Genomic DNA, 24,437 nt, shown 5'->3' with positions numbered 1-24,437 from the left:
GCAGATACCTATAACACTGTTCCACAAAACACATGTGGACTGCAGATACCTATAACATTGTTCCACATTACACATGTGGACTGCAGATACATATAACGTCGTTCCACAATACACAAGCGAACTGCAGATACTTATAACATTGTTCCACAATACACAAGTGGACTGCACTTCCCTCTAACATAGTTCCACAATACACATGTGGACTGCAGATACCTATAACATTGTTCCACAAAACACATGTGGACTGCAGATACCTATAACATTGTTCCACAATACACATGTGAATCAGTCTCTGTAATGTAGGACATAATCATCTTCATTCATCAATACACACTTGATTTGAGACAATTACATGAACTAGAAATTGAGGCTATTTACCACATACAATTGCACTTTATTGCATAAATAAATGATGACATCAAGAATTCGTCTCTACAGACAAAATCTCCTGTCTAGTAAACACACCAAGCACTGTCCTCAATAGCATGCTTTTCATGGATGGGTGAATTTTTACACCTGAATCAGAGGTTTTCATGCATGGCTGAATCTCTTATACTAACCCACCACCTAGAGTCTGACCCCAAACACAGCACATCCAGGTCAGGCCTACGTGTCAGATTTTCTCAGCTATATATATATACAGGCACTTGTCGACTGCAAAAGAGGCAACACTCTGAACGTCTTTAAACTGCATCCTCAGAATGAGCACAAATACTGTATTGTTACATTTATGCTAGGAGCTTGAGTAAACCTTCAGATGTGTGGTCACTGATGCGGAACTGTTTAATGTCGGCTTGTTTATATTGTGTGCAATATTACAGCCACTGGATCACACAGGTTATCGCCCAATTAAAACATATTATACGCACATCCAAGTACAATGAACAACTGCAAGCGCAGTGGACTATATATGCAAATGAGCAAATCCAACAACAAACTGTGAAGACCCTGACTTTTAAACTCACAAAACATCCGGTATTTCACCCTAAGATTGGCAAACAAAGATGAAGTTTCTGACGCATTTAAAGCCATAAAATGATACTTTGATGCCAACACTTCCAACAAATGTGTCTCTTGAAAAATGTTAAACTTAAGGTGAAGTGCAATTCTTTATATTTCAGCTGAGTGGTCTATGATGCATCATACTGAACATTTCTGTGTACATGTAGTACAGCAGTACACTGCCTATTGATCATTAAGTCACCTGCGGTATAGATTTAATCAAACTTTTGGACAAGGAATTTTCAATATTCCTTGAAAAGGAATGCTTCTACAGTTCTTGGGCAATGTGCCTTGGTGGCAAGATGCAGCCGACAGTGCTCTTTTTTGTGTTCATCTGGCCTCCATTGATATCACCAATGACACATGTGAAGCAGTTCATCAATTACTCGCCAAAGGATGGTGGTTTACTTCTGGCACTTCAGTTTCCTTCAGCCATAACACTGCACACACCTTAGCAAGTACATGTATAAACAGTGGAATATCCAACATCAGCTGGCGCTGCTTGCATGAAGCCCTTTTAGAGTTAAGTGGACGTAACTACCACTGCAACATCTTGTCTTCACTAATGGTCACCATAGAAATTACGCGCATGTAACCCCATACAATGCATCAACAAACCTGCCCATGCTTGTGAACATACGAACTCAATCGTCTTACAATCTATGGCTGTATATCTGGGTGATGCTTGGACACACTTGACCAACAAGAATACTGGCACCAGGATCAAGAACGTCTTAGAACTAATTCAGATTTTCTATTAACACCAAAACACTTTACTCTTCTAAAAATGAAACTTACCTTACAACTTTTCATTCAGATAATGAGATTTGTCCTAGACTTTGAAAATTACCATTTAACTAAAACATCATTCAGAGATGACACAAGTTAACATTCATTCCACATAAAACTAAGACAGCTTCATGATCCTGGAGACAGGAAATCATCAATGCTTATGTACATTGAAAACAAGCTAAAAACAGTCAAGAGCAAGATTTGAACTTCTGAAAAATTGTCTTTTAAACATTTGGATAACATGTGTGCCTTGAATAATAACATACTTGCATCAAAATGTATGGATAGCCTTCTGACCAGACCTTCCACCAGCTGGGAACACTCAGGGTGTTTCAGTCTTTAACAAGAGGGGTATCAACTCCCTGGAGGTGTTAATTAGGGAGATAAAACTGGAGGAACAATCTGGTCTGATAAAGCAAAACTGAACCTGATCTGGGAGAGCTAAGCCCATTAACCAGTGCAACCAAGGCTTTATGGTCCTAATTCACCTGAACACCTGTATGAAGCCACTTTTACAACTTTAATAACACCACCTTACTGATTATCACCAATGACATGCAAAAAACAGATCAGGTTCTCAAGCCAATTTTACAGATCTGTACAGCTATGGCCCATGGACTAGTGTTTGTATCTCCATGTATATGTCCACGCATGCTAACAGCACAGGCTATAACACATACATGTGTTAATAACATATTATCAGCGGTCTAACCATTGGCAAAGCATCGAAACAGCCAGGGGCAATAAACCTATAGAATAATTATGTTAACCCATGATTTTAGCCCAGAAACAACGAATGCGCAACATCTGCGGGTGCGCAATATCGAAGGACGCCCTAATTACAGGTGCTGATTGGTTCAATCTTCACATGTTGGATGATCTAAACAGTTATTTTTTTCTGCTTGATAAGTGATGTGGAATTTTTGTGAATGAGACTGGATGGATCATGGCATTTCTTGCAAAAATGGGTGACAAGAGAAAAGAGACAGTATATAATCAGACATTTAAAAAGTGGGTTTCTGTGACGAATTTGAAATTCGATGGAAACATATATAAACTGCGATGTAAAATTTGTTCAGCCCACCTTGGTGATATTCTGAGGGAAGCCAAACATGATTTGGTTTTAACAAATTATGAATCAATGCATTCAACTGAGATTTGTTCTCAGAATGAGGTTGGTTTTTACACAGAATAAATGAAGGATGCACTTACATCCTCTTACATCACAATTAAAACGTGTCTGCTTTCTATTTTTCTTACAATGTTGTAACTCTCAGGTGATCAATTTGGGTGATCAATTGGTCACCCTAAATCAGGGCATCTATTTTCTGATCACCCCAAACAGATGTTATTCAGAGGCCTGAAATAATATAACATTTACATGTAACAGCAATGGCCTATCTGTCCAGTTAGCTCATTTATGTACATGTTATTATCTTAAGTCATGATATAACTATGCTATCTGACATGAATGTGGAAAGATGTGTGTTTCAGCAGCAGATATATATCTTACTCGTGCAACATGTCTGATCTGCTGAAAGCAAAAACTGGACATAAATGACCACTTAGACTTGTGACCACCTGTCATATATCAATACAGGTAAGGTACATGTAATTGTGGTCACTATACCAAAGCCAATTCACCTTCAACACAGGTATGGTACTTATGGTCACTATACCTAGGCTAATTCACATCAATACACCTTCCACACAGATAAGGTACGTGTGAGTCACTGTCTCGTCTCCATGCTAATTCACATTTCAATACACCTTCAACACAGGTATGGTACTTATGGTCACTATACCTAGGCTAATTCACATCAATACCCCGTCCACACAGGTAAGGTACGTGTGAGTCACTGTCTCGTCTCCATGCTAATTCACATTTCAATACTCCTTCAACACAGGTATGGTACTTATGGTCACTATACCTAGGCTAATTCACATCAATACACCTTCCACACAGGTAAGGTACGTGTGAGTCACTGTCTCGTCTCCATGCTAATTCACAATTCAATACACCTTCAACACAGGTATGGTACTTATAGTCACTATACCCAGGCTAATTCACATCAATACACCTTCCACACAGGTAAGGTACGTGTGAGTCACTGTCTCGTCTCCATGCTAATTCACAATTCAATACACCTTCAACACAACTAAGGCACTGAGCCACTCCAAACACATCATATAGGTAGGTGAAGTACTTGAGGTCAATGAACAAACATGTAAATCAACATCAATATGCCTTACCATTACACATCAGAATAATTAACCAGTTTAAAAAAGAGACATATTTTGTTTCCTTGCTGGTTTAAACATTGTCTTCACCACAGATCCAGCATAAACAAGAAATACATCCATAGATTTGACAAAAACTGAAGTTATTAAAGAATTACCCTATCTATTACATACTATGCTATGTCCAGTAAACCACTGTTTCTATCACAAGGTCAGTATAATCATGTCCTGGGGGTGTATTTAATTAGCCATTGCAGACTAGGTAAGGTACCGGACTAAACACTTAACTGATAGGCATTTATGCAAATCAGTCACCTGACATATATTGTGGGGATTACAGGTATACAGCCAGAGGGCAGGTTTATAGTGGGTGATTGTATGCTTATGCTTGCACCTCTATAGTTGTCAATACATACATTACAAGGTACTTATATGGATGTCTTTTAGCAATCTGTGTTGTAATCTAAGAATTATTCATTTTGTGTTTTGGTTTCAGTCAACATATTTGTCATTTTCATTCTTTTTTTACAAGCTATTTCCGGAAATGTACATGCTAGAAAAAAAAAAGAGTTGGCCAATGTTGTCCAGATACAGATGACTGCCTCCTACTTCATTATTCACTTCTTGCTGTCAATTTACTGCTTTCATCGTCATCACATTTACCTGTATTTTTTTGTGGCTCAGTTCCTCAGCTCAGTGAGAAATCAGATATATTAGTATGGCACAGTAATACCAGCACTGATAGGAATACAGGTTCTCACTGCTGAATACCAGCACTGATAGGAATCACAGGTTCTCACGGCTGAATACCAGCACCGATAGGAATCACAGGTACACTGATACAATCCCTACAACCTTAACATTAAGACAGCTTCACTTCACACTGAATCTGACGACCTAGGAGAAATTTCATATATGAACCATGATGCAAAAACAACTTGTTTCATACTAAAACATCTGCACAGCAGTTGATAAATTACTGCAAAGGTCATACCTTACTAAAAGTGGAGTATTTTATCCTGTGCAGTTTTCTTTTGTGGCATGTGCAATTATCCATTCACAAAGATGACAGCCTGTATGTTACAGTTCAGCACTCTCAGTACTGAACAAATATGAACTAGGCTTCATGTTTTAGGGCAACATCTTGGCAAAAACACTGGTGTCTCAAATGGAGCAAACATAGTAATCATGTTATAATTACAAGAGTTGTTTTTCACCGCTGACAAACAGTAATCTTAATAAATGCTGATCATGTTGACTACAGTCTTATCTTTCGCAGATTTCTGCAAAAAATCCACACAAGTAGACAGAATACATCAACACATGGCTAGGTACAGTATACATCCCTGTAAAATTGAGCATACACTTAACCAGTTCACTGTAGTTTCAGATGTACTTACACCTTGGCCTCTTCCAAATGGCACAAGTATTCATACGCCATATTCTGCTGGCGCTTTTCATCCATCTCGTCCGCTGTGAGGCGTTCATCATCAATCGCTGAAATAGACATCAATGCAATGATTAGAAAGTCCACTTCAATACAAAATACACACAATGACATCAAAACCTCTATACAATTACATATAAATTAATACATAAATTCTATCTTTCTTTCAAAAACAACAAAATTCTGAGTTCCAGCTTTTATGACACCATGACAAATGGAACAGGCAATAATTGACTGATTGGCAAATTATGCATAAATACATGTATTTAAGAACTCAACTGAGACAAATGTTCCAAACTACTTTATTAACATAAATACTTCACATTTCAGGCTTTAAATGTTTTGTCATAATTTCATAATTATGACTTTGAACTATAAAAGGAGTATATCAATTTCTTTGGTAAAAGTTAAAGGCAACACCTTTATCCATACTTGTATATGGAAAGACTATTCTGAATAATGCATCATTATTTCTCTCACCTACATGTCAACTTATTCCTACTTTCTAAAAAAAAAAGACACCATGATTTTTGCTTGAATGACCACTTAAATCAAGAAAGTGGACTGGTCAGTTGAGGTCAGTGGTTCACTGCCGTAGGTACATAAATAGACCATGAAAACTGAAACAGTGTCTTAAAAACGGTTTAATATCAGATTAGATATATAATGAAGAACAGATGGGAAAAAAATGTATAAAAAATGGGTTGCAAGTGAAGATTTGCAGGACAATATTTCATAAAGCAAGAAATTTTTTGTAGAAGTTTTAGGTATTATATGTAGGCCTATATAGTGTATATGTAGTTATAGATAAGACAAACATATACAGGTTCTGTCCAGAAAACAGAAAAAAAACATCCTGAGGAGCCTTGATCAGTACTTGTTTTGAAAGAAAAATTGTTCTGTCAACACAGAGTGGATATTCAGTGTTCATTTGTTTTTTAAGAGGATCAGTGGACTAAATAGCTCAGATCCCACTGGCCAAGCCTGGCATAACAGTCAGCATGCTGAGGAATAATTTACACAGTGGACTACAGGTCACATCTGACTTTAACTGGTTCATTTCTGGCTGAATGCCTTAAGACCACATAGTTCAGGTCACAGCTCTCACAGCTAAATTTAGTCCTGTGGACAATGCCGCACAGCTGGGAGCCAAATGAATAGCGGTATAGTACATATATGAATGTAGAAATGTTAAACATCATGGGTAAGCCATGGGTTGACAAGTATACTTGTCAACATTACCAACACACCTACCACCTTTGACAAACAAAGAGCAAAATGAATTGTTAGGTGTAGAGTAAATCCTATACATGTTACGCATGTCCAACATGACAATGTGAAGTCACTAAAACACTGAATGATAAAAGATAAATATTTCCAAAAGTGTTTCATCAGCTCTACTCTTTGCGCTAAATGACCACCCACTTCAAATACATAACTTTCTCTAATTTTCTAAATTAAATGTTGCGAGCTATTTTCAACAATTTCTGATATTTACCTACCTTAGTATATATAATGTGGAATGGTTAGGGTGAAATGCTAGTTGGCAAAATATGTATATTTAAAATGAACATCACAAGAAAGTGTTACTATAACATAATTAAGTCAATAACGAGAACAGATTTTTCCTTTAAAATAATTTTTAACTCATGCTAAATATACATAGTGATGGGATACGTTTTGATTATGCTAGCCCAAAGCTACGCTGGACATTCCTACCATAACAACGATCCACCGAGTCCCTCAGAAAATTTTATCCCACCCAATATTCTGTTTACAGGGCATGCAATTCTTAAAGAGAATGTTGGGTATGATAAAATTTTTGCGGCCTATCACCTTGCCCGACGTTCAAAAAAAAAAAATATGTTCCAAACTTGGCAGACGCTGATTTGAATTGTTCGATTCGAAAATTTAAACATCAGGGTTACTGTAGAAACATGGTTTACCAATACAGGCTTTGATATATTACATTTCAGGTGATTCAGGGAATCCGAGGATAGCAAAAATAAGGCAGCGTTAGAGCCGTTTTTTTTTAGTGAAATTGTCCGCATGGAAGTTAATATGACCGAAGCTGAGCGTTACGGTAGGAACGTCCAGCATAGCTTTGGGCCCTTTGCATGAAAATATGCAGGGGTCCTGTGAATTCAAGTTCAGCTCATGCTGGCTTCCTCTTCGGCCAAACCTATGAAGGTATGACAGCAACCTGCGATTGGTCGTGGGTTTCTGCCCGGTTTTCTCTCACCACACTGCTGGCCGCCGTCGCATAAGTGGAATATTCTTGAGTACGGCGTAAAATACCAAATATAAATGTTGAGCAGACCAGTTCTGATTGAACAGCGCAATGCGGTCTACGGCACAACGATGTACATATGTAGGCCTGTCTTTGCTATTGCGATTAGGCCTAGAAAGAAAGCAAATGTCGGTCAGACACTGTGACTTACTGCGGTAGTGCGGCTGTCGTGGTGAGGACGGATCCAATCCGTCTACTGTCTCCTCTTCACTCATCTTGCCTAGCTGTTTACAGAGTGACCCGTCCAACTCCCTACAAGTCACCCCAAAAGTAAACGATCCCCGGCTAGACAAACAACTGCATGAAATCCAGGCCAAAATTCGACTGTGTCCTGTCACAGTTGACTACTACATATGTATTGCTGTCGCCAAACGACTGGGTAAAACGTACAAGAAGCCGATCACTTTTTTTTTCTTTTCGCTTGACTGCTTTGCTCGAAGTTGTTATACTTGAACCGAGGCGGGCCCCGTTGTGGTGCGCGCTGTTTGCGCGGGAATTCTGGGTCGACGTAATCGCCGAGTTAAGCCTTTACTTCCGCTTCTCAACAGGTGGCCGAGCGTGATAACCTTTGACCCCACCAGAGGGCAGCACCTATCGATAGCGATAATGTTTACAAATCATGGCGGACCTGGGTTAAAAATGAATCATACTTTGTGTAAGTATTCACTGACTTACGAGAGCCACAGTCAGTTGTCTCTGCTCAGCAGACTAAGTTATAATTCAGCAAATGTAATTCTTTGTACAAGGCTGCCATCTTCGCACATTGAGTTTATCGAGCCATTTCATATGTCGCATTCTTTTGGGTTTAGCTGTTGTAGTGTTGGTAACCAAGGCGAGTCTACGGGATTCAATGGCAGTGCAAGGTCCAGCAAAAATCATAATATATGTTGTTATATTCATGTCCATTCATCCTCTCGTCAAAACATCGCCAATAGCACATGTATTAGTTCCACCCACATGAATATCAGTACTTAGTTTCATTGTTCTGTTTTGTTTTTTTGTTTTTTCATTCAAGTAATTACAACACTGACGTTGCCAGAATTAAATAAATATTGCTGACTGTATTACTCATATTTTGATTAAATGTCCATGAAATGAAATGATCCCATCATCAGATATATTCAAAGTATTTCTTCTAATAACCTAGGTATTGTTTAAAGGTCATTCCATTTTGCCTGCTTTTCTACTATATCATAAATAAGTCAAGGACTAAATGTTCGCTTTTTTTGGCAGAAAATGTCTGGATCAAATTTACCTGTGCTGAGACGGAGTGGCCATGAGCTTGCTGACCAGTACATCATGCAAGCCCCATCCAGATTGGAGGTGTTAGAAGACCGACTCAATCAGCAGGAGAGAAACACACAGCGGCTGATAGAAAGAGCCTTCAAGATCAAGGAGGATGTTCTGGATAGTCTCAACTTCTCCAAGGGAACCTGGCAAGAAGAGAAGCACTCCAGGGAAATGCTTGCTGAACACATCCGCAATATAACAGCTGTTGTCAATAAGCTGAACAGTGACATTGGGGTAAAGTGTGTTCAAAAAATTCCACTCCCCTCAGCTTACTAGGCTTGTTGTTGACTTTGAAGTGTTTTCTTGTTTTTTTCTTTTATTTTTCAGCTTTCAAGATTGTCTTTTCTTTCAACCTTATCCCATGGAATTGTAACAATGTCATGTGTGAAAATGAGCTTATGTAGATTGTCGATCTCTAGTTAGGCAGCTTACAGATTGTGTGTTATTTAACCATTTGTTTATTTATTAATTTGATAATTTTACATTTTACTAGATTATAGAGGAACAGCTAAGAGCAAGAGATGCATCCGCCACAACAACAACATCAGCAGTGAAAAACCTGGAGGTTCACCATGTGGCTACCCTGACAGACCTGCGCGGCAGAGTTGTGCGCTGTGACAACTCCATTTCTAAACTCTCCACAGACCTGCGCTCCTGTCATGACTATGTGAAGTCTGTAGGCAATCAACAACAAGACATACAGGCCAAGTTCAATGACCGACTCCATAGCCTTGAAGCTCAGGTGGGGAATTCTACAAAGTGGAAAGTATACGCTGTGCCATATTCGAGAATACCATATTCACATTTTAAGTGGTCTTGAGGAAGCTATGTGATATTTTTGAAGATTTTGTTCAAAAAAGGGTGTGGAAAAGGTCATTCTGTACTTTGGTTGGAAGAAGACCTACTCTCACTTATTACAAGCAGGATTTCTTCTGTTTCCTTTGTTTTTCTGTGTTTGTGACATTTGCACACAGACTTATTCTAACAATGGTGCGGCAAACAAGTCTTTCCAAGCGTAATGTGTGTCTCAATCTGATGGTGATATACTACAGTTGGTAGACAGTTAGGGTTCCCATTAAATGATGCCTTTATATGTTGTTTGTTAAAGTTCCTTTTCTTGTTGTAACAGATTTTACAAGTTCTAAACCAGCTTGACAGATCGTCCTCTGATAACAAAATCCAGTTACAACAAGTTGAGGGAGGGACTAACCATCAGCTCACACTGCTTGAGTCCAAAACTAAGAGTCAGGTTGAAGATCTTAGAAACAATTTGTCTACATACCACATCACAGAGGAGGCCGAAAGAGAGAAACTGGAAGCAAGGTTACTCAGTAGTATTGAAAAGGCGCTTCAGCCCAGAGATGTCAGAATGGCAAGTAGAGTTACCCCCCTTGATATGCTTTTTGTATATCCCTGCTGTTAGAAAAGAGAGCAATTAATATACGTTGTACTTTACTGGATCTTGGGTGGTTGTAAATTTATGATGTAACATTTTGAAATATGTATATTGTTTTTAATAGAGATATATCATGTGTGACTCTAATTCAAATGTATAACATTGGAAATGGTGGGTGGTCCTATGATTATTGCCATAGCAAGATAATTGTTAGCTTGGCGAATAAGTTGCTGCATTTCATGAAATGAATTTTGGAAAATTTCAGTTTCATTATGGTATGTCCAAACACAAGTTTTTGGAAGATTTAATTTTTAAAATTTTTAAATGTTACAGTTTTGTTTTATTCCTATGTGGTACTACGGGAAACCTTGTCATCTGAGGTTTAACCCAACATTTACAGTGTTATAATGATGGTATTTTTCCGTACAGGACAGATTAGAAAAGCGAATAGATGATCTTCATATAATGCTGGACACCAGGTTGAAGAAAGTGGAACAGGCCAAAGAAAAAGATCTTGCCAGCTTGACAGCATTTCAAAAGGTGAGCTTTACTTTCATGTAAGCCTTCTTCAGACGGGCTGTTTGAGTACTTAATGTCATTCAGTGGAAAAATAAATGTAATCTGTTTATATGTATTGTCAGTGTGATTCCTAAACAAATCTCTCTTTGATATGAAAGTGTGAACTTGGCTTCTCTCCTTTATCTCCTCATTTATACCTTTATCATATAACATTGCATCAAAATGCAGTAATTGTTGTGCAGCCAGCTTTGGATGATAAGCTAAATATTATTGATGATTTCCGTTACTTAAAACAGTAACAGTAGAGTAGGATATTTATCTGAGTAAACAAATTTTTGATGCTGGCAAACATTATTGGAATTGTAGTAATGTTTCCGTTATCTTGCAATTGTATAGATAGCAATATATAATATCTTGTTACCAATCTTAACAGATTAATGGATTTCACCGTGACTGGGTAAGGCATAAAACATCAACACTCCTACAAGTGTACCAGTGTTAACATATACAGTAGATAAAGATGTAATATTAAATAAATATACTGATGTGCTTATCTTCTTGTTAGAGTAGTTAAAAAATCAGATCAGTTTCATTGTAGATCAATACATCTCCTAGAGCTTGACATTTTATTGTCAGGACACTGTAGGGTAGAGAGCTGGGCATCAACTCACACGTATTTCATTGTCAGGACACTGTAGGGTAGAGAGCTGGGCATCAACTCACACGTATTTCATTGTCAGGACACTGTAGGGTAGAGAGCTGGGTATCAACTCACTTGTATTTCATTGTCAGGACACTGTAGGGTAGAGAGCTGGGTATCAACTCACACATATTTGATCGTCAGGACACTGTAGGGTAGAGAGCTGGGTATCAACTCACACGTATTTTATCGTCAGGACACTGTAGGGTAGAGAGCTGGGTATCAACTCACACGTATTTGATCGTCAGGACACTGTAGGGTAGAGAGCTGGGTATCAACTCACACACATTTTATCGTCAGGATACTGTAGGGTAGAGAACTGGGTATCAACTCACACACATTTTATCGTCAGGACACTGTAGGGTAGAGAGCTGAGTATCTACTCACACACATTTTATCGTCAGGACACTGTAGGGTAGAGAGCTGGGTATCAACTCACACGTATTTCATTGTCAGGACACTGTAGGGTAGAGAGCTGGGTATCAACTCACACACATTTTATCGTCAGGATACTGTAGGGTAGAGAGCTGGGTATCGACTCACACACATTTTATCGTCAGGACACTGTAGGGTAGAGAGCTGGGTATCAACTCACACACATTTTATCGTCAGGACACTGTAGGGTAGAGAGCTGAGTATCAACTCACACACATTTTATCGTCAGGACACTGTAGGGTAGAGAGCTGGGTATCAACTCACACGTTTTGTAAATCATTAATGTATCATAGAGTAATTTCACAAAAATATGATTACATTAACCAGATTCTAAGTTATGTTCTCCTTTGAATGTTATAAAATGCCAAAATGATTCTGCCAGTAGTTAGGTTTTCTTAAACATACAAATGACTTTGATAAGAGGTATATGCTGGGTTATTGTCATGTTTTACCACAAACTGCGGTTGTAACATTCCCATTGATAATGTTTTTTCACTGAATTTCTACCATTTATAAGGCATATGCCATTTATAAGGCAATTTTAAAGAACTTATATGTAGATGTGCTTGTAGTTTAACTTTTAACTGCCATGGCAAATACAGATGGCTTAACATGGTATAACCCATTTTAAAGTTAATCCTAACATGTCATCAGCTTATGTCAGCATGTAGCTTTAATGCTCCCTTAGCCTTAAAGTATGCGGTAATGTTAACTTTCCCATTATATGGACCATGTACACGTACCTCACACCATATGTACCCTCTGTACCTGCAGCAGCTGAGTTCTATTACTGTATACTTGGCTGTATTCTGTCACAGCTTGAAGACACAACAGTGATTCATCCAACAGTGCAGTGTGTCTTAATCTTGTTGTTACAGGATGTCATTGATGGGGTAGATCTTTGTAGTTTCATGTTAGCCACTGCACGTGGATGATAATGGAAGCTGTTAAAAATTGATATTTACTTCAGAGAAATATTTATTTCATTGGCTTTCAATTCTTCAAATTAAAAATGTAAGACTGTGTAACGGTCATGTTTTCCAGACTGACAACCATCAATGTTAAAAAAATAGATTATCCCAGGACTGTCTTAAAACTTGTGAGTCAGATGACAGATTCCAAGGCAGTCACATGATAAAAACTTTTCCAAACTGGATATGATGGGCATTTCTAAATTAGGTAATGCAAGAAGTTGTATAAAACAGAACTAACAGTTAAGTAGATCTTTAACACAAGACAAAGACATTACTATTTAGATTAACCCTGTAATAGCCACCCTTCTCTAACTAAATGGTTACTGTCAGTAGTTTTGGTGACCTTATACTTTTCTAATGTAAAACTTTAAGAGCAATTTACTTAGTAGGTTCTGCTGCAAATTCAGTACATGTATTTAGTATGTTTGGCTTAAGGTCTACTGTGGTCTACACAGCGGTACATTCACGTATACTAAACATAAGTAGCCAGTAGAAACATTGTTGTGAATTATGGAATGACTTAAGGACAGTTCATCTTTCTGGGTATCCAACATCTTCTTTAGTGCAGTGACTAATGCATCCTGGGAGGGTAATCAGAAAATTTTGTGGCTACCTTGGTCGCTCCTGTTTAGGAGTTGATTTTTGGAGATGAAGCCATTTTACTTGATCCCTGGCCTGGCCAATTTCTTATCATGAAAAAGACATTGTAGAAAATATCGTATGATCTCAAAATAGCCAACTTACTTTAAACACTTTATTAAAGATGGATCATTTTATAATTTATGTACAGTTTTTATATGCGTCATTATATCTTTATATCCTGTAGACATTAGAATCCAAAATCATCGAGCGATTAGAAACAGGATCAAAGAAGCAGGCTGAAGATTTCCAGCGACTAAAGCGAGAGTGTCGAGAAGGCTTCTCCACTGTCCATGACAGCATCACAAACATGAAGACTGTGGTAGATGGAAAGAGGAAACTTTTGGAGGAACAGCTGCGTAAAGAAATTAGCCACATCAGAAAAATGGTTGTTCTTGTCTGAGAGTTGCTGAAAATAATCATTCTCTTCTGAGAATTGGAATGTCTTTTGGGCATTGATTGTAGGGACTTCACCTTTGCCTTGAGGTCATGTAAAACTGGACCCATGAAACTCCAAGATGATGCTTGTTTTTTGTAGAATATAAAATCAAATGAGTTTTGAGAATCTTGCCAAAAACAGTCAGTGGTTAGGAGAGGAAAGTAATCAACCAAAAAACGTTGAATGATTTAAATTTACAATGAGAAAAGCGTTCCACAATTCCATGTGCATGTTCTAAAAAATTACAGATTTTAGATGTATATGGGACATGTATGTAATATTCTTTTGTTGTCGGTTGTAATTATGCAGACGTTAAAATGTTGTATCTGCACCTTGTTTTGTCTCTGACAAATGACAGTCTTAACCTTATACAGAGATGAGAAATCCTATGATGACAGATGGAGGAAAATTGAACTGTGATCTCTTGTTAATAGTTGAAATATGTTTTGCAAGGTGTTCAGAGTGGTTTGAACCATGCTGTGTTCATCCACAGCAGACGATGGTTCTCCATGCACTTTCTCTTGTTTGTTTGTATAAGCATGTATAAGCCAGCATGACTTGCCTAAGAATTATGCTTCCAATTTTACAAACATTGAAAGCAGTTTAGTCTTTACCTAGCAGCATTAACATTTATAAACATGTATTACCATGCTTTTTACTTATGAAATTCAAATTAAATGACTATATCTGCTGGACCTTATAGCTCCAAGCATTGCTTCCCACTCATCAGCATGTATTGTTTACCTATTTAATTACAGCAGCACAGTCTTCCTCATAGAGTACCTCTTATTTGTCTCAATTGTCACCTGTCTTATACATCAAACTGTGGCCTACATCACCCACCTTATACATCACACAGTAGCCTACACCACCTGTCTTATACATCACACAGTAGCCTGCATCACCTGTCTTATACATCAAACCATGGCCTACACCACCTGTCTTATACATCACACAGTAGCCTACACCACCTGTCTTATACATTACACAGTAGCCTACACCACCTGTCTTATACATCACACAGTAGCCTACATCACCTGTCTTATACATTACACAGTAGCCTACATCACCTGTCTTATACATTACACAGTAGCCTACATCACCTGTCTTATACATCAAACCATGGCCTACACCACCTGTCTTATACATCACACAGTAGCCTACATCACCTGTCTTATACATCACACAGTAGCCTGCATCACCCGTCTTATACATCACACAGTAGCCTACATCACCTGTCTTATACATCAAACCATGGCCTACACCACCTGTCTTATACACCACACAGCACCTCACCTGTCTTATACACCACACAGTACATCACCTGTCTTATACCCCACACAGTACATCACCTGTCTTATACACCACACAATACATCACCTGTCTTATACACCACACAGTACATCACCTGCCTTATACACCACACAGTACATCACCTGTCTTATACACCACACAGTACATCACCTGCCTTATACACCACACAGTACATCACCTGTCTTATACACCACACAGTACATCACCTGTCTTATACACCACACAGCACCTCGCCTGTCTTATACACCACACAGTACATCACCTGCCTTATACACCACACAGCACCTCACCTGTCTTATACACCACACAGTACATCACCTGCCTTATACACCACACAGTACATCGCCTGTCTTATACACCACACAGTACATCACCTGTCTTATACACCACACAGTACATCACCTGCCTTATACACCACACAGTACATCACCTGTCTTATACACCACACAGTACATCACCTGTCTTATACACCACACAGTACATCACCTGCCTTATACACCACACAATACATGACCTGTCTTATACACCACACAATACCTCACCTGTTATACCTGTGCAGGTTATATGAAGTGGACTATGGATATGCAGTTCTATCATTGTCCAGTCTTCTATATGGCTTCCAGAGTTTTGCATTACTCTCACACAATTTTGCTTTAATCTCACTCAATTTTGCATTACTCTCATACAGTTTTTCATTACTCTCTCAGAGTTTTGCATTGCTGTCGAGTAGTTTTTACATTTATCCCACAGTTCTGCATTACTCTAACACAGTTTTACATTGCTCTCACACAGGTTTTGCATTAATCCCACACAGTTTTGCATGACTCTCACACATGATATAAGCATGTCACAGTACAGTACTTACCCTGTGTTATATACCTGTGTATGTTATATCACATGGAATTTGAATTCCAAGCATTGTCTTGCACTCTGCATGCACATATTTGTCTACCAGTGTGTTATCTGTTTAGCTATGTGATGGAATAGCCGAGTATTTGAAAATTGACATTAAAAGTGATATTGGCATGTGAAAGCCACACAAGCAAACAACTTGTCTTAGACCTGATACCTGCCCAAATACTTTGCCTTTATGTTAAAATTTAATCACAGCATACAAGTGACAATCTTGCCATTTAAGTTATCCAACTTTCCTATCACTTTTGTTGTTACACGCACACACACACGCACGCACGCACGCACGCACACATGCACGCACACACACCCACACACACGCACGCACGCACACATGCACGCACACACTCACACACACACACAAACAAACACGCACACACGCATATATATATATATATATATATATATATATATATATATATATATATATATATATATATATATATACACAACCACTCATAGAAATAAAGTAAGGCATGATTGGAGATTCTAATTGTGAATGGACTTTGTTGTACATGCCTGTGTACTGGTACACTTACAGTATTTTTAAGATTGCATTTTTGTGATGCTGCAGTCTGAAGTTTTGATGTTGGCTTGTGTATCACAGCAATCTATTTTGTTCATGTTCGGGTATGCTGTTGACTAAATAAGCTTGATGGCAGAGTTTTGTGTGATTTATAAAGTACACATGCAAAATTGTGGTCTTACAAAATGTGTAGTGGAGTGGGCATGATTTGGCTAAATTGTAAAATAAATATACAAGTGCATGTTTTAGTAAATTTGGTTAAGTTTGGAATTTTTTTTTATGAATATTCTGCCGTAAACCATATTAAAGCAACATTCCATGATAACCTGTGATAGAATGCAGCTTTCAATTCCTTCCATTCCACAACTTTGTTATGCAATATTTACACAATATGCAATTGGATATGAGATATACATGTACTGTATTGATGGTTCCACTTATATGGTACTATTATGACTTAACATGGTTTTTTACAATAAAAGTGCTTGTAAACAAAATAATTACTTTACTTATTCACTTACTACTTTGTGGTGATGTTGAAGTAAATCCTGGTCCACCCAAAACACCATGCTTTACTGATCTATCAGTCGTTTATCTCTATGTATGCGGACTCAAACACAAGTTAAACTTAGTTTTTGCTAATCTGTGCAACTTTGATGTTATAGCTTTAACCGAGACCCATCTCACCTCTCGTATCCCAAGTAGCTCTCTTTTAATGCCTGGATTTCACGGGCCTCTTAGACGTGATTGTGACCCAGCTTGGGGTTGGGTATATGTCTAAATGTCGGAAAGGATATCTTTTTCTCGCCACTGCTATTTAAAGCATAAAGACTTGGAAATGATCTGGACAGAACCGTTCGACAAACCGTCCACAGTACTTGGTGGATCTATATGCCTCCAGGAACAGAAATTGGGATGTGGGACGTGCTAAAATATAATATGGAATCTGTCATTATATATATATATATATATATATATATATTAAGGGAATGACAACCCCATGCACAAGCATGACGTGCCCATGCGGTAAAAAAAAAAAGCATCATTTCATTTTCTGGGTTTGTCTCCTTTATAAACACAGGTGTAAGAGGGAGGGTTTCGCATATACACAGATATACGAGTGGATGGACAGAGATGCAAAGACAATGGAAAGGGAACTCAGTTCTGAGAAAAGGTGGTCATTAGGCCAATATTATATCAATTCATTAAACCTTGAACTAATAACTACATACTGTCTAGAATTTCTTATCATAGTAAAAAGGAGGCAACAGCCTGGAGGCTTTCATTATGTAACGACCTGAACACAGTTTCCAAGGAAGGGTGAGTGACACCAAGTTTAATTAGATCTGCAAAAAAAAAAAAAAGTTTCCTTGCATTACTGTAGGTTTTGCAATGAAATAACAGGTGTGAGATGGAATCTTTTACTAAACAGGTCTCACAAAGACCTGAGTCATCCTGACTGAATATATGTAAATATGAATTGGCATCTGTCATTACCACTTTCCATAATCACAACATAATACTTACAGGCGACCTGAATGAAAATTTGTTGAATCCAGTTAATAAACATTTCACGACTATTATTACTACCTTCGGTATGACCCAGTTAATAGACGAGCCCACAAGGCCTGGGGGGCCTACGTGGCTCAGTTGGTTAGCGCGCTAGCGCAGCATAATGACCCAGGAGTCTCTCACCAATGCGGTCGCTTTGAGTTCGTCCAGCTCATGCTGGCTGGATGGTGGACGTGGATGGTCTGCCCGGATGGTCGTGGGTTTCCCCCGGGCTCTGCTAGGTTTCCTCCCACAATAATGCTGGAGTATTCTAGAGTACGGCGTAAAACACCAATCAAATAAATAAATAAAAGCACAAGGCCTGTTTCTAACACGCTGCTAGATCCGTTTATATGCAACAAGCGTGGATTGTTAGCAAATTCTTGGAACATATCAAATTTTTGTAGTGATCACTGTCCTGTCTTTGTCTGTTTGAGATGTACACTCCCGAAGATGCAAAGATACGAAAGATTAATTTGGCAATATAATGCAGCAAACTGGAACAGATACCGTAACTGTTTATCTCAGGTAAACTGGGAAGAAATAATCTCAGTTGACAATGTTGGCGAAATGTGCCTATTGATAACAAATGCCCTTTTAGTCTTGGTTCACACAAGTATCCCAAATCGTATGTTAACAATAAATCCCGAGGACAAGCCATGGATATCAACAGCAATTAAGGCAAAAATTAAACTTAGAAACAAAGTTTACAAAAAATCTCACAAACCTGCATGTGAACTCCATATTTCTGCTAACAAAACACAAAGAAATCACGTTAATTCACTTATTAGAAAGGCTGAAGAATGGTAACCAATGTAGGTCCAGTTCCTCCTTTGTTAACAGACAATGACACTTACGAATATGATGATGCAAATAAGGTAAACTTACTGAACGATTTCTTCTCTATTGTCTGCTCCTTGAATGACACAAATGTAGCATGCCCCAAAGTTGCACCTAAGACTAATGCAGAATTACTAGGCATCACTGTTGAATCCATTGATGTACTTGAGGTGATTGAGTCTGTCGACACGAGCAAAACTACCGGACCAGATGGCATCAGTCCCAAAATGCTTTTTGAAGCTAAGCGAAATTTCTCCAATCTTGACGACATTATTCAATCTGCCTTCAGGAAAATGTCCATATTCTTGGAACATTGCCAACGTTACCCATGTATTCAGGCCGCAAACTACAGACCAGTTTCTTTGCCTAGCTGCATCAGCAAAGTGTTCGAACGCGTTGTCCTTCGGACAGTATTTAGCCACCTGCGTCCCGAAATATCTCCGAACCAGTATGGTTTTTTATCATCAAAGTCAACAACCGTGCAACTCGTAGACCTCTATTTTGAAATCGTTAAAGCTTTGGATGACGGCCAGTAAAAGTGTTTTTAATTTTTTTTTTTTTTGATATCTCTAAGGCTTTTGATCGAGTCTGGCACAAAGGCATCCTAGCTAAATTAAAATCACTTGGAATAAAAGGTGGCTTGCTCCACTGGTTTGAGGATTATTTAAAAGATCGTAAGCAAAGTGTTGTACTAAACGATTCCCAATCAAATCTTAGAGCTTTAAATGCCGAAGTTCCTCAGGGCTCCGTCTTGGGACCTTTATTGTTCCTTGTCTATATCAATAACCTTCGAAATGAAATTACCAATAATATAAAGTTATTTGCTGATAACACCTGCCTTCATGTTGTAGCTGACCAACTGACACAGCAAAACTTTTTTTTACATAACTGACGACCTTGAAAAAATGGATTTTTGGGCTAAAACTTGGCTTGTTGACTTTAATGCAACAAAGACTGTAGCACTTACTGTTTCAAGACGCAGGCAACCATCGCCGTTATCATTTCAGTTTTCAGGGGAAAATATAACTTCAGCTACATCGCACAAGCATTTAGTATAAATCTTTAATAACACTAAAAACTGGACTTATCATATAGACAACCTTGTGGAAGCTGCGAATAAAAAATTATCTGTGTTCAGAGCACTTAAATAATGTCTAAGCAGAAAATGCCTAGAAATCATATACAAATCTCTTATAAGACCATCTATGGAATATGCAGATATAGTTTGGGACCATATTAGTGAAGGCCAAGTATGTACCATTGAAAACATCCAAAAGGACGCACTTCGTGTCATCACTGGTTTAACTAAAAGTGCTGCCTCTAACCTACTCTATGAAGAGTCAGGCTTCACACAATTGCGTAAGCGACGCTATATACATAGGCTGGTTTTCTTTCAACGTTATCTTAATGATGCAACTAGCAATGTTTTTGAAAACAAACTATCACTACCAGCATATCAGCGTAGTCCATATCAAATCAGATCAACAAATCAACTAAAAACTTTTCGATGTAGAATAGCCAGCTTTATTAATTCTTTTTCCCCACAAACGGCGCGGGACTGGAACAGTTTACCGTATTGAATTAGACAAATCAAAAGTCATAAAGAATTTCAAATAGCTCTAGAAAAACTATTTTATCCGCCAGTGCTACCCGTATGGTATTATGTTGGCACCCCCTGATCAAATATAATTTTGTGTAGACTAAGAAATGGATGTAGCTCAATAAATGATGATTTATTTAATAATTTTATTACTGACTCTCCTAATGAATTTGTGGTGGGCCTTTCGAAGCAGCTGCCCATTATCTACTAGAGTGCAAAAGGTATGTTGTTCAAAGGGATATCATGTTGAATGATATAAGACTGCTTGGTTATACGGACATCTCAGCTACAGCTCTCCTCTATGGCTGTAATACTTTGCCGACTGAACTAAATGTATGTATTTGTTTAGAGGCATGCCTTTTCATTAGCCACACCAAAAGATTCTAATGTATTATTTGGTGATAAATCTCAAACTTTATCTGTTTATTTCTGTTTTATTTGGATTTCATGCTTATGTTATATTAATACAGCTGTTGAAGAGACCAAGTAGCATTTCATGACGGCCACTAAGGTATAATTATGTACATGTTTGTATATATATGGATGTGTGTGTGTGCACATTTGCATATATATATGTACATATGTGGGTGTGTATATATGTGTATATATGTGTATATATATGTATGTGTCTGCACACTCGCATATATATATATATATATATATATATATATATATATATATATATATATATGAATGTGAACGTGTATATGTGGATGTGTATGTATGTGTCTGCACACTCGCATATATATATATATATATATATATATATATATATATATATATATATATATATATATATATATATATATATATATATATATATATATATATATATATATGTATGTATGTGAGTGTGTATATATGTGGATGTGTATGTATGTGTCTGCACACTCGCATATATATATATATATATCTATGCATGTGCGTGTGTATACATATATGTGTGTATATGTGTGTATATATGTTTGCATATGTATATTCATATTTATATATTTTATTTATTATTCTGTAAATAATTATAACTTATTTGTCTTTTTGTCTAAATAGCTTCAAAATAATGACTATATATTTTGTTTTTCAAGGAAAAAATGGTGTATGAATTTCTACGAATGTTACACGCTATTAGCCTTTGGCTTACTGTGTATATGTGAAGGAAAATAAATACGTTTAAACCAACAACTGGTTGACCCGTATCAGTATAATGGCTCGGGCGAAGCGGTTTACTTGCCTTCGGTAAGTCGTCTCAGTGAAGCAGCACTAGATAAAAGAGCGGTGGAAATCCGTCCTGCAACAAGGAGGTACATTACATACACTCTAAGGATTCCTTCGTCGTCATATGACTGAAAAATTGTTGGGCACGACGTTAAACCTACCCGTTTTTAAAATCTTTGGTATGACCCGACCCGCGGGAAACCCAGACCGTTGACAATCGGGGATTTACAATTAACCTAAATACTGACCGCATAAGAAGGCAATGGGGGCAAGATTGTAGTAATGAAGAAATCCAACGAGAACTGGTCAGGAGCTTGACAATCTTACCGACATGCTGCACAGAATCTCCAAAACGGTTTCCTGTCGTGCCGACTTTACAACAAGAGAGATAGTTTCAAACGTGACATAGTAAATTATCCTGCCTTGGAAATCAATGTACGACGAAAGGCTCTGCAGATGAGGTGTATATTTTTCATTGTATTATAGATCACGTGTGTTATTTCACGATTTCAACCCACGGCACAAGTTATTACCGCAAAAACTTGCGTATCAAAATGAAGTTCCATTAAACATGTTTAATTTAAGTTTCTTACGATTTACCATGAGTACAAACATTCTCTTGTCAGTAAATATGGACAGAGTGTCCCGAATCTCTGGTACTCAGCCTCACGATTGTGTTTAATTCCACTGAACGCTTAATGCTTATTTTCGTCGTGTTTTAATTACATCGGCACGTTGGATGTATTGAGATCTGCAATCAAAGCGCAACTAAGATACATATTTTGTTTATCGACATCTTATAAACTAACATAGATTTGATTACTGATTTCATTCATTCGATTAGAACATTGCCTCGCCTCTTCAATATCAGGGGCGTATGGAGCAAGTGGGGGGGGGGGGGGGGTGGAGGGAAAGGGCACTATCCCAACCAAAGGGTCTAGTGGTAGCCAAGGACCCGAAAGCTCTTCGATCCTATATAACGTTACAGGCGTTAATTTGTGTGTGTTTTAAAAGAAAAAATATCCATGCTCAAGGTTGTGATTTAGCACTGCACATTTTGGCACAGTTTGGTATGTGAGCTGTAAAATATCTACTCAAATAATGCACGCGGATAAACTGCACAATGTTAATTGTACAGTGGCTAGAGTAACCAGACCCGTAGCCAGTGGGGTGGAGAGGTGGTAAGGTCGTACAAAGGTAAGTGGAACGACTATGCCAGTCAATTATATAGGCGAGGGCCCAGGGATGGCCCAGGCCCCGAAAGTAAATACAGATGTACGGAGCCTTTAACTAGAAAAGTATTGAAAATTTGTGCTCTGAGATGGAACACATCTGTGCCAATAACTCTCTACACATACATTCCACGATTAGGTGAAAACACGGATGAATCCATAATTTCTCCACATACATGTTATATGTGTCAGGATATGGTAAAAGCACCGGTGCACAACTGGCTCTTCATATATACGACCCACGATTCGGTGAAGACGCAGGCGTACTACTAACTCTCTACACATACATGCCTCCATTAGGTGAAATCACAGGTGTACTACTAACTCTCCACACATACATGCCTCCATTAGGTGAAATCACAGGTGTACTACTAACTCTCCACACATACATGCCTCCATTGGGTGAAATCACAGGTGTACTACTAACTCTCCACACATACATGCCTCCATTGGGTGAAATCACAGGTGTACTACTAACTCTCCACACATACATGCCTCCATTGGGTGAAATCACAGGTGTACTACTAACTCTCTCCACACATACATGCCTCCATTGGGTGAAATCACAGGTGTACTACTAACTCTCCACACATACATGCCTCCATTAGGTGAAATCACAGGTGTACTACTAACTCTCCACACATACATGCCTCCATTGGGTGAAATCACAGGTGTACTACTAACTCTCCACACATACATGCCTCCATTGGATGAAATCACAGGTGTACTACTAACTCTCCACACATACATGCCTCCATTAGGTGAAATCACAGGTGTACTACTAACTCTCCACACATACATGCCTCCATTAGGTGAAATCACAGGTGTACTACTAACTCTCCACACATACATGCCTCCATTAGGTGAAATCACAGGTGTACTACTAACTCTCCACACATACATGCCTCCATTAGGTGAAATCACAGGTGTACTACTAACTCTCCACACACACATGCCTCCATTAGGTGAAATCACAGGTGTACTACTAACTTTCCACACACACATGCCTCCATTAGGTGAAATCACAGGTGTACTACTAACTCTCCACACATACATGCCTCCATTGGGTGAAATCACAGGTGTACT

The 24,437-nt window shown here is 38.2% G+C and overlaps 2 protein-coding genes across 2 annotated transcripts in view; one reads left to right on the top strand and one right to left on the bottom strand.

Moving 5' to 3' along the window:
* LOC135473773 (ras GTPase-activating-like protein IQGAP1) overlaps positions 1–8,206 on the bottom strand; it is a 91,093-nt gene extending 82,887 nt beyond the window's left edge. The window contains 2 exon segments of the mRNA XM_064753666.1: positions 5,436–5,532; positions 7,924–8,206. Coding sequence (XP_064609736.1) covers positions 5,436–5,532; positions 7,924–7,987 — 161 coding nt within the window. The 5' untranslated portion in view covers positions 7,988–8,206.
* A 119-nt stretch (positions 8,207–8,325) lies between these two features.
* On the top strand, positions 8,326–15,524 carry LOC135473774 (protein FAM81A-like). The gene is made up of 6 exons (XM_064753667.1): positions 8,326–8,427; positions 9,006–9,296; positions 9,556–9,804; positions 10,192–10,434; positions 10,888–10,998; positions 13,913–15,524. The coding sequence occupies exons 2-6, from the start codon at positions 9,009–9,011 to the stop codon at positions 14,126–14,128; spliced, it is 1,107 nt and encodes a 368-aa protein (XP_064609737.1). The 5' UTR covers positions 8,326–8,427; positions 9,006–9,008; the 3' UTR covers positions 14,129–15,524.
* The last annotated feature ends 8,913 nt before the right edge of the window (positions 15,525–24,437 follow it).

Source organism: Liolophura sinensis, chromosome 8 (genome assembly GCF_032854445.1).
Source record: "Liolophura sinensis isolate JHLJ2023 chromosome 8, CUHK_Ljap_v2, whole genome shotgun sequence".
NCBI classification, from domain to species: Eukaryota; Metazoa; Mollusca; class Polyplacophora; order Chitonida; family Chitonidae; genus Liolophura; species Liolophura sinensis.
The sequence above is the reverse complement of the archived record's forward strand: the minus strand, read 5'-3'. Positions and strand labels throughout refer to the sequence as shown.

What these genes read in the sequence shown, in the direction of transcription:
- LOC135473774 (XM_064753667.1), top strand. Translation starts at nt 9,009, where the DNA reads ATGTCTGGATCAAATTTACCTGTGCTGAGACGGAGTGGCCATGAGCTT. An exon ending in AGCTGAACAGTGACATTGGG is followed by an intron (nt 9,297 to 9,555) that starts GTAAAGTGTGTT and finishes ACATTTTACTAG; the next exon opens with ATTATAGAGGAACAGCTAAG. An exon ending in AGCCCAGAGATGTCAGAATG is followed by an intron (nt 10,435 to 10,887) that starts GCAAGTAGAGTT and finishes TTTTCCGTACAG; the next exon opens with GACAGATTAGAAAAGCGAAT.